Below are 14,016 nucleotides of genomic sequence, written 5' to 3'. Positions count from 1 at the left end.
TCCAGGACAATGGTTTGTTCTCAAACCATACATACACAATCAAATTGTATTTGACAAATTTCATAAACATTACTTGTAACTTGTAAATTATTGTGTTTTTTATTTGTACCGTAGATAAAGGAATCCTGTTTTTGGGGCAATAACTTTGTCATGAGTGGTTCAGACTGTGGCCACATCTTCATCTGGGACCGACACTCCGGAGAGCACCTCATGCTGCTCGAGGCCGACAACCATGTGGTGAACTGCCTACAGCCACACCCTTACGACCCCAGTGAGTTACACTCTAGTGTCTAGTCTGTGTTTTCTGAACCCCAAGTGACATAGTTGGACCTGAGGACGATTCTACAAATGCCTTCTAAATCCTGACGGTTTTCTGAAAAACCTTATGCTTCTATGTCAGTCGTTCTCAAACGTTTTCATGTCAATGTTCCAGGGACCTCCCAGAAGCAAAGGTTTGAGTTTAAAACGTTTTGGGAAACGTTAAGAGCCGTTCTACACGGTTAGACGGACTCACTCTTTTCATTAACATTCACGTTGCGTGCGTGCATGGATCTGGAACAATCATTGCAAGCCAGCCCGTGGTGTTGTATTAAATGGTTGATATGAAATTATTTGACGTGTGGTTTCGAGTGAAGGTTATGTGTGTAACCCCAGACCTTTGAGTTTTGTGACATATATTTGTTTTCTTTTTGTTTATTCACAAACATTTCAAACAGTTGACTTTTGATTCATGAACTGTGATGAACTGAGTTATGTTGGTTGAAACTTCAATATAATAACTGAAACTGAGTTGACAAGTGTCTATGGTGTTTTATTTCTTGGTGTAAGGGTTTGCATTTTAACGTGCAAGTCCTGTGTCGGTTTCACAAGCTGTGCTTGCTGTGATTGATGTTATGTTATGCTGCATTGTCTGAAGGAACTTGGAAGCAACACACAAATACGTTTTACTCTTATGTACAGTACCTGTACACGATGTAACAAAGTACAACCTTGAGTACTATTGTATACCATTGGGTTTTGTTCTGTGTGTTTCTGTGCTCATGCTCATTCTCTGCTCTTTTTTTCCCCAGTTCTGGCCTCATCAGGGATAGACTATGATATCAAGATCTGGTCTCCTCTGGAACAGTCAGCGTCGTTCAACAGGCTTCTTGCTTCTGAGGTAGGAATGTCAAACTGAACTGGTAAACATCTAGAAAAAATACAATACCACGGATAGAACAGTGATGTCACAAACAATGGAAGTGGGAGTGGGCCCTGACAGATTATTTCAAGGGATCCATGGCATATGTAGGACCTAGAAAAAAAAGGAACTCAGACATACAGACATACGTACATTACTGTACTCGGACATACAGACAGACACACATAGCTGCGCATAGGAGACGGTGTGCATCCCCTCAAAAACAAGGTTGAGGATGGGAAGCCAAGCAAGGAATCATGTCCTTGTCGCTGCACCAGCGACCCCTGCTGGCTGCTTGGTCTGGTTCAGCCTATTCAGCAGGAAGGGGAGTCTGGAGGAGATGGCATGAACCTTATCCTTTCCTTGTGAAACTACTGTCTGATGAAAAGAAGAGGTACTGGAAGGAGGCACATGGGAAATTACACCCTCCTCAGGCCAACAGTCAGCAGCGACAGAGACAGCAGTAGACCTGGGAAATCTGCAGTGGCTAAAAGGGGGGAAGAACTGCCAAGGAACCGCTTGATGATTTCGCTATCTTTTCACCTAATCAAGGAACCAAACTAGGGAAACAAATTGTATTTCCGTGCTTAGAAATACACACACACACACACACACACACACACACACACACACACACACACACACATACACATACACATACACATACAGACACACACACAGACACACACACACAGACACACACAGACAGACACACACACAGACACACACAGACAGACACACAGACACAGACACACACACACACACACTACTGTGTATAGGAGAGGGGCTAGCATCACTCAAACATGGTGCCTAATGAGGAAGCTTCCTTGCCAAAAGAAAAAAGACGACAGGGAGCCTTTCTGTCTGGCGTTTCTACTGTCAGGGAAGAATTTCACCCGTGTCGTCATTCTACTTGGAGAGAAAAGAATGAGAGAATTATTTAAGAGCACTATTGTCAAATTCGTACACTCTAAACTCCCGCTCTGTCTTTCTGCCAGCCTTCTCTCATACTCTTCTTCTCTTCTCTTCCCAGGTAATAACTCGCAACGAGCTGATGCTAGAGGAAACGAGGAACACCATCACAGTCCCAGCCTCATTCATGCTTCGCATGCTGGCCTCCCTCAACCATATCAGAACAGGTACACAAACGCCTGGTTATTTACTTAGCCAAATTCTGATAAAGAAATGATTAGTAATTATGCATGGCAGTCATGCCATCAGTAAGCCCCTTAATACTTTGGGCTGAGTCATAATTGACCTTCAACATGTCATGCCTTTGGCCTGCTTGATTTGGCTGCGGTCTCCCTTTACATGTGGAAATGAAGAAAATGCCAGCACTCATTGCATGTCCTTTTCATATGAATTTATTTACCTCTGACGCTGATAACGAACGCATTTCGGCCTGTGTGGCCTTTGTCATGATAAGGCTGACAAAGGCCACACAGGCCGAAACGCGTTTGTTATCAACGTCAGAGGTAAATAAATTCATATGAAAAGGACATACAATGAGTGCTGGCATTTTCTTCATTTCAACTTCGAGCCTTGCACCGTAAGGACTTTAATTCTAACCTGGAGTGCTGCTGGTTGTCTGCTTCGGCAGTACTTTCTTACTCCCTTTACATGTGCCCATTTACTTCCTCCTAGATCGTTTGGAGGGTGATCGCTCTGAAGGTTCTGGCCAGGAGAACGAGGATGAGCAATAGCCCCAGCTGATTGTTTGAACACCGTTTTTTCTTTTGCTTTCAAGCACTTGAGATTTGTATAAGTATACTGTAGAAATACTTCCTCATGAGAATTAGTTTGAATTTGTAGTCCCCTCTTGTTTTTTAAGATGACTTTCTTACTGATGTTTCTGTATGAGAAAACTACATCTGAGAAAATGTGTGTGAATGCAAAGGGCAAGCAAGTAAATATATATATATACGATATATATATATATATAAAAGAGTGAGGGAACTATGGTGACTGGTGTGTTAAGATGTTAAGTGCAATATTATTTTGTCAGGAGAAAGTGAGCTTTGATCAGTGTTATGTGTGAAATTTCTTATTTGTAGCACAAGGTAAAAGACCTGAAATGTTTATGTACTGCACTTGCAGTTACGCATGTAAACAAGATTTTTTGATTTAAGTAAACTATACTCAAAGTATGCTTTAACTCTTTTTGTTGAAACAAATCTTTGCTTGTCATCCCCAAAGAGTTAAATCAAACGAATCTTTCAAAAACATGCAAGAAGAAAATAAAATAAATCTGATGCATCTCAGAGTTGTGATTGTCAGGTCAGGATTACCCAGAAGTTGTGTAACTGACCCCATCAAGCAAATTAACTGGCAAATTATTTCCACAAATAAAGAACAATCTGATCTTTGCACAGTGATTCTTAGCGTTTCTAGCACTCTCTAGTGATACTCGAGTGTTTGGGTGCCACAGAAGACCCACAAGAGGAACAGGTTTCCATCATGCATGCATTGTAGGACGGCTGGGTGGAAAGTAATTGAGGTCATGTACTCAAATACTATAGTTAAAGTACAATGAGGTACTTACTTTACTGGAGTATTTCCAATTTAATACTTCTACTCCACAATTTTTTGAATATTAAAGTTTAGATTAACCACACTGTTTACAAAAAGATGTTTTATACATAAGTATATTTTGGATGCCAATACTTTTACAGTAATTCTACATTGCAGTATTGGTGAGTACTTATTCCATCGCTGTCCATTAAACACAGGATGGCCTACATTTACACCCAACTCGCCTCACCCCGTTGTCTACGGTCTACACCACAAAGGAAATAGGGTAATAAACCTGGAGATCTGGAGGCAGACACAAAGACCATGAAGATTACCTGGAACCAGAGAACAGCTCAAGACAGATGCCTGGAGATCGCTTGTTGATGGCCTATATGCCCTAGAATGGGTAGTAGGTATAAGTAAGTAATAAATCAGTCCAATACATCTTGGAATAAATACAATGATATCATGCAATAGTTTATGTAAAAACATTTATACAAAGCTTTTCATACAAAAAAAAAATACAAAACTTTGCAAAATTAGCTTTAAGCTATAGTGGAAATCAAATGTTAAATACCATTACTGATCTGTACTATGTCTTCTTACAATATAGTACCAAATGCAAACGTACAACAAAAACTTGAGGTAAGACTAAAACACCAGAACTGGTCAACAAAATCCACAAGTCGTAATTTGTGTGGTCATCTGCTACTTGTGTAAAAAACTAATATTCAGTGTTTAAAATAATCAGTCTATAAATACAGAGGAAACCAAATATACAAAAGGATCCCTCGACTAATATTCCTTATCACCAGTTTACAGGACTGTAGCCTAGACTAAACTGCATTTACAGATAAGCGCAAAACTACATGTTTTACTTCTGTGTTTACTTTCATGATTTGTTTTAAATCCAGGTCTATTCAGTAATTGAGAAATTGTAGTCTTAACTGCTAAAACCACACAGTATATACTTCCCAGGAGTCTATACTTTGTCGTGTCCACTCCTTTTCCCCCCCCCAAATATCTTCTGCAAAAATTCATTCTGCCGAGTTCAAGCTCACGAACAACGCATTGATCACATTGTGGTGTACTTGGTTTAGAAACGGCATTTCTCTTTTCCATCTTTGGAAATATTGTTTAGTCTGGAAATTGGCATCAAACACACCCTGTGTCTATCTTATTGGCCGTTGATTGCGTACGGTATTAATAAAATGCTTCTCCCTCTGGGACTGTACTGTATAGATTAACACTGACATAAGGATTATCATTCCTGACATGCAGTATGCTGAGGACAGAGTATTCATACTGCATATTCAAGTGCAAGAATATGACAAACTGGCATACATGACATTTTAGGAACCATCATTGTACCATGTACTCAATGCACTCGATAAATAGGACATCTAAGTACCTGACTAATGCTACAAATGGTGGCTAACAGATTCTGTTAATATAGTGAGGCACAAATTATGAAATCCAGAGATACAAGATTATGATTAATATCAGGGGGTAAACAAAACCTGTGTTTTAAAAAGAAAAGTTGAATCAGCGAAGAAGCAGTAGTAAAAGGCTTCCTATTTGTTTACATGAATACGTAAGATTATGAGCAAGTCATAAGAGTCCAACATAGTGGAATGATTAATGTGCCATTAATTAAAAAAAAATCCTCATTTCAAGTATGGACCACTCATGGGTAGAGAAATGTAACTTCATCTACTGTGTTTGCATTGTAAACTATGTCACCCAACAGAGATATATTTAGGCTGATAAATCCTCCACGTCCTCGTCATCGTCTTCTCTGTCATCTTTGACAATCCCTTCATCGATACTTTCCAGTCGCAGCCTCTGACCGTCGAGGTATCTGGGTCGTGGCGTTGTCTTGGTCGCAGATAGTCCCCCGGGCAGGGCCGTCTCCTCCCCGAAGAGAGTGAACTTTACGTCGCATTCAATTGCCTTTGCCAGGCACGAAGCAAAGGTGTCCAGAGATTCGTGTAGCTCTGCGTGGACTTGGACGGTGGGTACGTTTTCAGCTGAGGAGTGGAGTTAAATATTGAACAATATTAATGTTATGTTGAATTCATATTTATAAAACAGACTAATGCTGAATTCACACCAGCAGCTGTTTTTGCTGCCGCCTTCTGAGACAGCGGCATGGTTCAATGGTCTATGGTGAGCTTTCCCCATCGTGGCAGATGGGGAAAGCTCACCAGGCATAGACTATGCAAAAGGCGTAGCATCAGTCATCCAGAAGTGTGCTCTCCTCTGAAGTAGGCACTGACTAGGTATACAATTATTTCCATATATAGCAGGTTGTCGATCTCAAGTGTTGTTGCGTGTGTATTATTCACTAACTTGAGATTAACAGAAACCGACTGTAAAGTAATGACTTTCAGGGATTTTTTGCCTTTTTTGATAGCGACGGTAGAGAGACAGCATTCAGCAAATGGTCCCATTTTGCAACAAAAAGCGATACAAAAATCACTGCTGGTATGAACTTTGCCATAACATCTTAGGACAGCTTCTGTTTGAGATCGTTTATTCACTCATTCCTTTTTTTTGGCCTACTAGTTGTCTGCTGAGTGCTGACAGACTTCTCATTACTCGGTGAGCCAGCTTCCCTCTAATCTCCTTTCAAAGCGACATAGTGACATTTACCTTTGGAATGCTCCACCTGGTCTTCAAAGGTAACTGAGCTCCGCCTCTTCCCTGCTACAGTTCCATGGTAGTGGGGAGTGGAGGAGCCATCTGTGGAGAAGTTATCCAACAGCATCACATCTGTACCTGTACAACAAAGAAGTTAGAGAGAGAAGGGATTTTGAATAATAGTTTGCCATTTAGGCTATTAGACCTACAGTACAACCACAAGGAACTAAACACCCAGTAGTGACATGTAGTTCAGATTGTATTACGAGTTGGGTGTCCCCAGTCAAATATATTGGATATATTTATCACATTTTCAGAACATCTTCAAAAGAAAAACGCTAATTTATGCACATTTCCATCCACTACTTTTATGCAAATATTAGATGTTGAGCTAAATATTACTATTAGTAGTATTGAACCATTTCTCCAGTCAGGTGAGACACTATTTTTTTGATGGTCTTTTATGAGAAAATAATATTTTACATGGCCTTCTTTGTTGTCCATTAGGCTGCACACTGACCTCTGCTGGTTGAGTGAAATGTTTCTTTCAATCAGGCTTTCTGATAATTTGACTATGACATGACATTAAGAAGTTACGTGCTTAAATTGGGTTGGTACTCCATAATCTCTGGTACAAAGTACCAGTACATTTCCCCACCAAGCAACTTTTCTTTCTTTTTTTTTTGAGTGGTGCAACCACTCGATTACACAGCTATGGGTGTCCCTGGGTCTGTCCCTGCGTCTGTCTGTCCAAGCATGAAAATAGCTTGGTTGGTTTTCACCATTTCGGATGTGGGGCGGCTTGCCGGAAACGGCCCGGGCCCGGCCCAGCCACCTGGGCGCATGTTCCAGGGACCCCCACACGGTAACTCATTTCTCGGACGTGGGGCGGCTGGGCCAGCACCCTGGGCACGTTCCTGGTGGTCTGGATGTTCCAGGGACCCCTAGGGACCCCCTGGGACATGGTAACTGTCATTTCGGTCATGTGACGCTCTGAGGCCTCAGAGGGAGCGTCTACTATAAGAGACAGTCTTTGCCTGGCTCCCAATGAGATAACATCGCTTATTTAGCTCTAGCTGTTTGTTATTATTCTGTTTGTTAACTTATCCTTTTGGTTTATGTCTAGCTCCCTTCGGAAAGGAGTGTTAGGTTTCAGGTTTTGGTGAAGTTATTGTTTTGTTGTCTCCTCTTTCTTTTTGGGAACACCCCACCACTGTAAGTTATACCGCTCTGCTCTATATCCTACCCTATTTATAACAACTATTTATATATCAACACCGTCTGTCTGCTGAGCAATCACAATATGCAGAACTGTTTGCATACTGCAGTGCAAGACTAGCACGCATGGCCGATATTTTAACCATCTGAATGAAATGAACAGGCAAAGAAAAAACGAGAATCTTACAAGCACGGTTACTGCACACATTGGCCAAGCTTGAGATTTGCACTGACAAATTGAACGTGTCGTGTCACTGTATGTGCTGTAAGGTTTCTTTATTATTACATCAAGGCAAGTGTGCCCTGGCATAAAAAAGGTTGGGAAACACTGATTTAACCAAACCTTTACAGTGCATTAGACTTCTTGGGAGACGGATTGCTGAGGTGGAGCACCACACCAATAGTCAGCTCCCAGTACCCATATTAATCATAGACTGAGTTGGCAGTGCCCGGGATCGAACCAAGCACCTTGCCAATCAAAGGCGAGTGCACTACCCACTGAACAATCACAACTAAAATTATAGTTGTAGAAGAAATCAAGTTGATTATTAATAGTAGTATACTCTTCTTTTAAATGTTAATATTATTAATTATGTATTTAAATATACTTTATTTATTTTACTCTCCATAAATAAAATACAGTACAGTAATTAATATACAGTAAACTAATTAATAGACTGGCTACCACCTTCAAGGGAAAGAATACCAATGATGCCATCAAGCATATTTCTCATCACGCATGACAATACATGTCCGATGCATCATCTGCCAAGGTTGTGGAACAGGAATGTGAGCTACCACAGTGCTGGAGGTATTGTGCAATGGAAATTGAACACATCTTCTTTTACCAAAGGCATCTTATTGTGCAATAGATCACTTTATTCCTTGGGTAGAATTTAAAGGCAGACAATTTTTTTGGAGAAAGACTTACATGAGTCCTGAGTGAAGCTGAAGCCAGTGTCTCCTGTGCTGCTCCCAGGGGCCACCAGCTGCCCCCCACCAGCTAGCATGGCCGTCAGGTGTGGGGACATACCCAAGTCTGCAAGACCACAATAGGTTAATCACCATACAATACATCTTGTTCAAACACAACACAGAAATCTCAAGTGTGTTTGCAATTCCATTAGCTAAAGCAACCAGGATAAAAAATCAACTTGGGAACAGTAATGCAAAATTGTGCCCGCTCACACCTGTGATTCTGTTGGAGATGCTGAAGAGGCGTGATGTCCTTTGGCGAGTGGCAAACGACTCTCTGTAGTAACGATCTCCAAAGCACATTCCCAGTAACTCCTTCCGTACTGTCTTGTTCCAAAGGCCATAAATAAGTGGATGGCACACTGCACTACAGAAGGACAGCCAGGCCACCAGAGTCTCTATCCCCGGGGAGACACTCCCCTGCCCCCATAAGGCCTCAGTACATACAACCACCACATATGGACCCCATGTCATGAGGAAAGTGCCGACGACCACCAGGATGGTGACAAAGGCTTTGCACTGGCTCCCAGCATACACCAGACTCCGTCGGCTACTGTTGGAGGAGGTCGAGGTGTTCGAATTCTTACGGCTTGAATTCTTCTGGGAACCCGCAGAGTCATCCTTGGCTACTATCACGGTCCCACAGTGTACCTTCCGGGCTTTCATGCGGGCAACGCGGAATATAATACCGTAACAGATCAACATTGCAAACAGCGGCGGGAGAGTGCACCAGATGACCCAGAAGGACGTGTAGCCTGGGTCCCGGTGCCAGGACGCGACGCAGGTCCACTTGAAGCAGTCGAACTCGTAGGAAGACCAGCCAAACAGTGGGGGGAGGCAGCCCACCAGAGAATGCAGCCACACATAGGCGATGACCACGACAGCCCGATTTCCTGTAATCTTCATGGGATAGATCATAGGGTAGAGCACGGCATAGTACCTGTTGAGGTGAGAGGAATGAAATTGTGGATAGTGAATTCAAATATCTCTCAAAACATATCTGGTCCATGCAACATGATGACACGTGAGCAATCTTAGAGTTAAGTAAATAATACAGTCCCTGTATTGATTTGTCTAATTAACCACTCAACCGTGTATTATACTTTGTTGTCCAATGGTGGTGTACGAAAATTGCAAACGGTAGTTGAGGCAAACGTTACATTATTGTGATATCATATTATTATTGTCTCCTCCAGGCAGAGACTGTTTTCCCCCTGTCCGTCCGTCCGTGAACAGCTCCAGCACGTTGGCCTGATCGACATGAACCTATACAATCACACTCCCTGAATGCCATGCCAGAGCAGAACCTCTGCCAGAAAATATAATCTGATCCGCCTGTTACAGCACAGGAGGCCGATTTTTTTTTTTACATTACTCCTGGAGATTTTGTCCAAACCCGACGCAAATTGGGCTTGGCACACATTATTTCTATAGTCATGTGATGTCTGATTCTTCATATTCCTATTCCATCCCGATTGGCTAAGATTTGGCATCTAAAGTTTGCACGAGTGGTTCGCTTTGAACAAAATGCCTCAAATCATGAACGCGGCGTCTCCATTGTCTGTGCAATAATTTCATCAACATGTCATTTATCCCTCAACTTCTACAGATTCCACTCACCTCTATAATGACTGAATTCCGAACATTACTGGCCCACAATAACCTACCCTGTGCTCCGTCATATTGCCTGGCCTTAGTTGGGGTATTGCAATACAAAATCTACCCCAGTACTCAAATCCCCAGAGGTGAAATCCATGTATAAACAGTCAATACTGTACGCTGAAAAATGCTATTAGGTCATCATCTACATTTCACACTACCTTGTGATCCATCATCACATGTGGAGTAACCAACGGTGTGAGTGTAACAGAAGTAGCATTCAGTATCAATTCCCAACAAACCTAAAACACAATGCTTTCATTGCTTTCTTCAAATCAGCCTAAATAATAGATGGTTCAAGGTCCAATAGAAAGCTTTAGACTAATCTACAACTCAAACTGCTTAAAATAGGAGAACGTCAGAATTATCAATGAATAGTGCATTCATTTAGCTGTTTTTACAAATGTACACACATTTAAGGGGAAATCCAGCCAAATCACTTGTTACTAATCTCTTAAAGTTTTCAACCTTCATTTTGTGAATATATATCATACTTTAAAACAGGTCACAGGTCCATGACTATATTCAGTCACATGCAAACATCTATGATCGGGTCACATGCATACACAATTATCTGCATGGCTTGTGACTGACCTGTCAATGGCAATAGCCCCCAGAGTGAGCATGCTGGCAGAGCTGATGAGCAGATATAGCAGGGCGGTGAAGTTGCACCACACCACCCCGAATACCCATTCCCTCTTGGCTGAGCTCACCGCCACAAAGGGCAGCACCAGTACGGACAGCAACAGGTTGGACAGTGTCAGGCTGAACACAAACTTGTTGCTGGGCGTGAGCAGGTAAGGCCTCCGATAGAGGGTCACCACAATCAGCAGGTTCCCCAGGCAGGCCAGGAGTGTGATGGTCACAATAGAAACCGACTCCAGGACCGCGGGGCCTTCGCCATGTCCCAGAGTGCAGTTGTTCCTGCTGCTGTTCATGGTGAGAGACTAGGCGTCCACAGAGGTGAAGGCATAGTTGGGGAGTGCTGTTGACAGAGTGCATGATTGGAAGAAATATCGATGAATATGAAACGTTAGTCCAAGACACTGTAAAGACATGTTAATTTAAAGCTGCAATCCAGAACATTTAATAGTAATACAACTATATTTAACCATTCTATATGGTAGAGTGGGTTATTTTATAGCACATCTGCGGTTAGTTAGGGGTCTCCTAGCCCTAGAATGGCTGTAATATTACATACTTTTCATGTATTCCAGTTACGTCATGCAGTTAAGTCATGTATGGGGTGCTATGGTAGCAGACATGTCACATGGGGGAAGCTGAGTCAGATATTGCCCTCTAATTTCACATGCAATTGAATGATGTGGCAGAAAATGTGTTTAGTCAAATATCTCCACTTTTCCCACCCAACGTTGAGCCCGAAATGATTGACAATCCTTTGTTGAGCACATACAGTATATGGGCACACAATTGACAGGTGTGATGAATTACTCCATACCAACCATATTTGCCTTGTAGGTCGAAACGTTCTTGCAATTGTTGCCTCTTAATAAAGTAGGTCTCTTGGAGCTCTAGAAACTAGTGTGCGGATGTTTGCCTTGATGCCTAACATCCAGCACCTGGCCTTTGAGATGTGCATTGTGCACACAATCTTCTCTGTGAACCCATACTAATGACAACACCTGTCAATTGTGTGCCCCGCCCATATAATATTATGTGCTCACCAAAGGAGAATGTGCTCCGTGTGAAGTTCGTGGAAAAGTTAAATATTTTCCTAAAAAAACGTTTGATGCCACAACTTTCGAATGGATATAAACAGAAACGAGGACAATGTCTGACTCCAAGTCGCAGAAATTAAATTACTGGGTGAGTAGACAGTACACAGACTATTATAAATGCATGCAGTCACGATGAGTCTGCTAGAGACGAGCATCATGTGAACAGATTGTGTGAAGTGTGAACCCTGGCCTGAGGGCTAGGATTTACCGCAGTCTGTACAGATCATGTAAGTAACCAAATGGACCCGTAAATTAAGGACCATTTGGTTAAATGCGCACATCCTCAATAATTGATTAACACTGGGGATTTATTTAATTAACATTGCATTGCTTAACCTGGCCTGCTGTTCACGGCGCAAATTAAAATCATGCAGCCGTGACTTTCATTTAAGCTTATCTCACGAACTATTATTTTAGCCCTGGTCCAGAATCTCCAGATACTCGCTATAAGCACTGGAGCAGGGCTACTATTCTTTATGCAACATGGCAGATAATTGCAACAATGACAATTATAATTTACGCTTATTTCAAGTGGATTATGTATTAAATTGTGCCTCGGTTAAGTCAACAAGAGCCACTAGCGGTCTGTTAAATTATTTTGCTATCGTTACTTGTAACTTTTTAGCACAGTTCAGTATGAAACCGTTTAAACATCCATTCGCCTCATCACTCCAGGCACATATCTTCAACTTGAAGCATACCTGCATAACATCAACACCAAATATAACGTTTAATAGTAAACAACTTTCACTAGTACACGTTATAACATTTCCTCAGCAATCCCACCCAAGGTACGGTTAATGGTCTCAAACTGTGAACAAAGTGCCGCCGCACAGTGACCACAGGTTTGCTAGTTACTTAGCATTAGCAAAAACAACCTATAGCGAAAACTTTCTTCCATTGTGCCCCAAAGAAAACGGTGGGGGGAAAGTACCAAAAACATACCGGTTCTAGGATGGTGTTGGTCCTCATTTTCTCCTCTAAATTAAATGGTCCCGTTATATTTGTTCTGTTGTATAACTTGTATTACATTAGTAGTTGAACCAAGACTGAACTTAAAAACAACTCGGACAGAAACCCCCCTACTGCCATCGTTAGTTATCCCTCCTCCTCCTCAGCTGCTGCAGCTGCTGGTCGCAATGGCGTCCTCCTCCTCCCAACTAAACCCTGCAACTTCAACTCTCCCTCTCTGCTCTCCTAGCGGATTTGGGCGTGTGGGTGGTCTGGCGACTTTGCTTATTTGTTCAACTTCATTATTCGTGGACAGGAAGTTTATGGCACTCGATCAGTGCGTGTTGTTGACATTTTAATTGCATTTTGATATGTGTATTGTATAGTATATTATACATCTTCGTTGCAATCATATTTGAAATTATTCAAACGTTTATCTCTATTTCTGCTCTCTACTCGTAAATGTCGTAAACTAGATGGTTCTGAATGATGTTACAAGTGAAAATGAAAGACACTGACTGATGCATGCACGTTTTATTTATAGTAGGTCTATCTGCACTAGTATATTAATGTGAATGAAGTGTAGCTTCACTTTTATCCTCCTGGACCACCAAAGAAGATCAAAGCTTCCCGCACAGATACGTCAGTATCAGCCAGCCAACCAATCTGAAAAGAGGGATGTTGTCGCCTCGGGCCGCTTGGTGGCGCCCGTGCACTTTACCTCCAGAGATGGCTCTGTTTCTGCTGTAGCAATTAATATCCAAGAAAGAAGATTTACCTTTTCTGGTGTAAATCCATATTTGGAGTAGCCTAATTACGGTAACAACATTGGATTTGGGTTGATGAGTTATTATGATATAATATATTGGATAGACTGGACCACAGGAACTTGACAAACTTGCTCAACTACTGTCTCGTGTTTCCAAATCCTGCAGGCTTTATTTAGAATTTGGGAAATCCCCCTTAAATTATGCTATTTGTGAACCAAACACATCTTGATGATCAACACTCGCCCTAGACGATTAAAAATTATGATCTTGATTTTGAACCATGTCAGTCACCTCAGTGTGCTGTTGTTTTCACTGACTAGTGAGTACCATCCTCTTTGATTCGTTTAACTCTGTATATTTAGTTTGAACT

General features: G+C 41.8%; 2 protein-coding genes across 5 annotated transcripts in view; one reads left to right on the top strand and one right to left on the bottom strand.

Moving 5' to 3' along the window:
- The window catches only part of dcaf6 (ddb1 and cul4 associated factor 6), a 30,979-nt gene extending 27,432 nt beyond the window's left edge, over window positions 1–3,547 (top strand). For all 4 annotated transcript variants that reach the window (XM_083776115.1, XM_083776117.1, XM_083776116.1 and 1 more), the window contains 4 exons: window positions 115–271; window positions 1,071–1,159; window positions 2,214–2,319; window positions 2,825–3,547. In XM_083776115.1, the coding sequence (XP_083632241.1) occupies window positions 115–271; window positions 1,071–1,159; window positions 2,214–2,319; window positions 2,825–2,883 (411 nt within the window). In that variant the 3' untranslated portion in view covers window positions 2,884–3,547. The remainder of the gene's footprint in view (window positions 1–114; window positions 272–1,070; window positions 1,160–2,213; window positions 2,320–2,824) is intronic.
- Window positions 3,548–4,764: 1,217 nt separating this feature from the next.
- Window positions 4,765–13,073, bottom strand: gpr161b (G protein-coupled receptor 161b). The gene is made up of 6 exons (XM_083777029.1): window positions 12,871–13,073; window positions 10,781–11,171; window positions 8,743–9,467; window positions 8,484–8,591; window positions 6,347–6,472; window positions 4,765–5,721 (listed from the first exon to the last, which is right to left on the bottom strand). The coding sequence occupies exons 2-6, from the start codon at window positions 11,122–11,124 to the stop codon at window positions 5,450–5,452; spliced, it is 1,575 nt and encodes a 524-aa protein (XP_083633155.1). The 5' UTR covers window positions 11,125–11,171; window positions 12,871–13,073; the 3' UTR covers window positions 4,765–5,449.
- Window positions 13,074–14,016: the final 943 nt, after the last annotated feature.

This window comes from Protomyctophum parallelum, assembly GCF_964188405.1.
Source record: "Protomyctophum parallelum genome assembly, chromosome: 11".
NCBI classification, from domain to species: Eukaryota; Metazoa; Chordata; class Actinopteri; order Myctophiformes; family Myctophidae; genus Protomyctophum; species Protomyctophum parallelum.
This window is presented reverse-complemented; position numbering and strand designations above follow the sequence as displayed.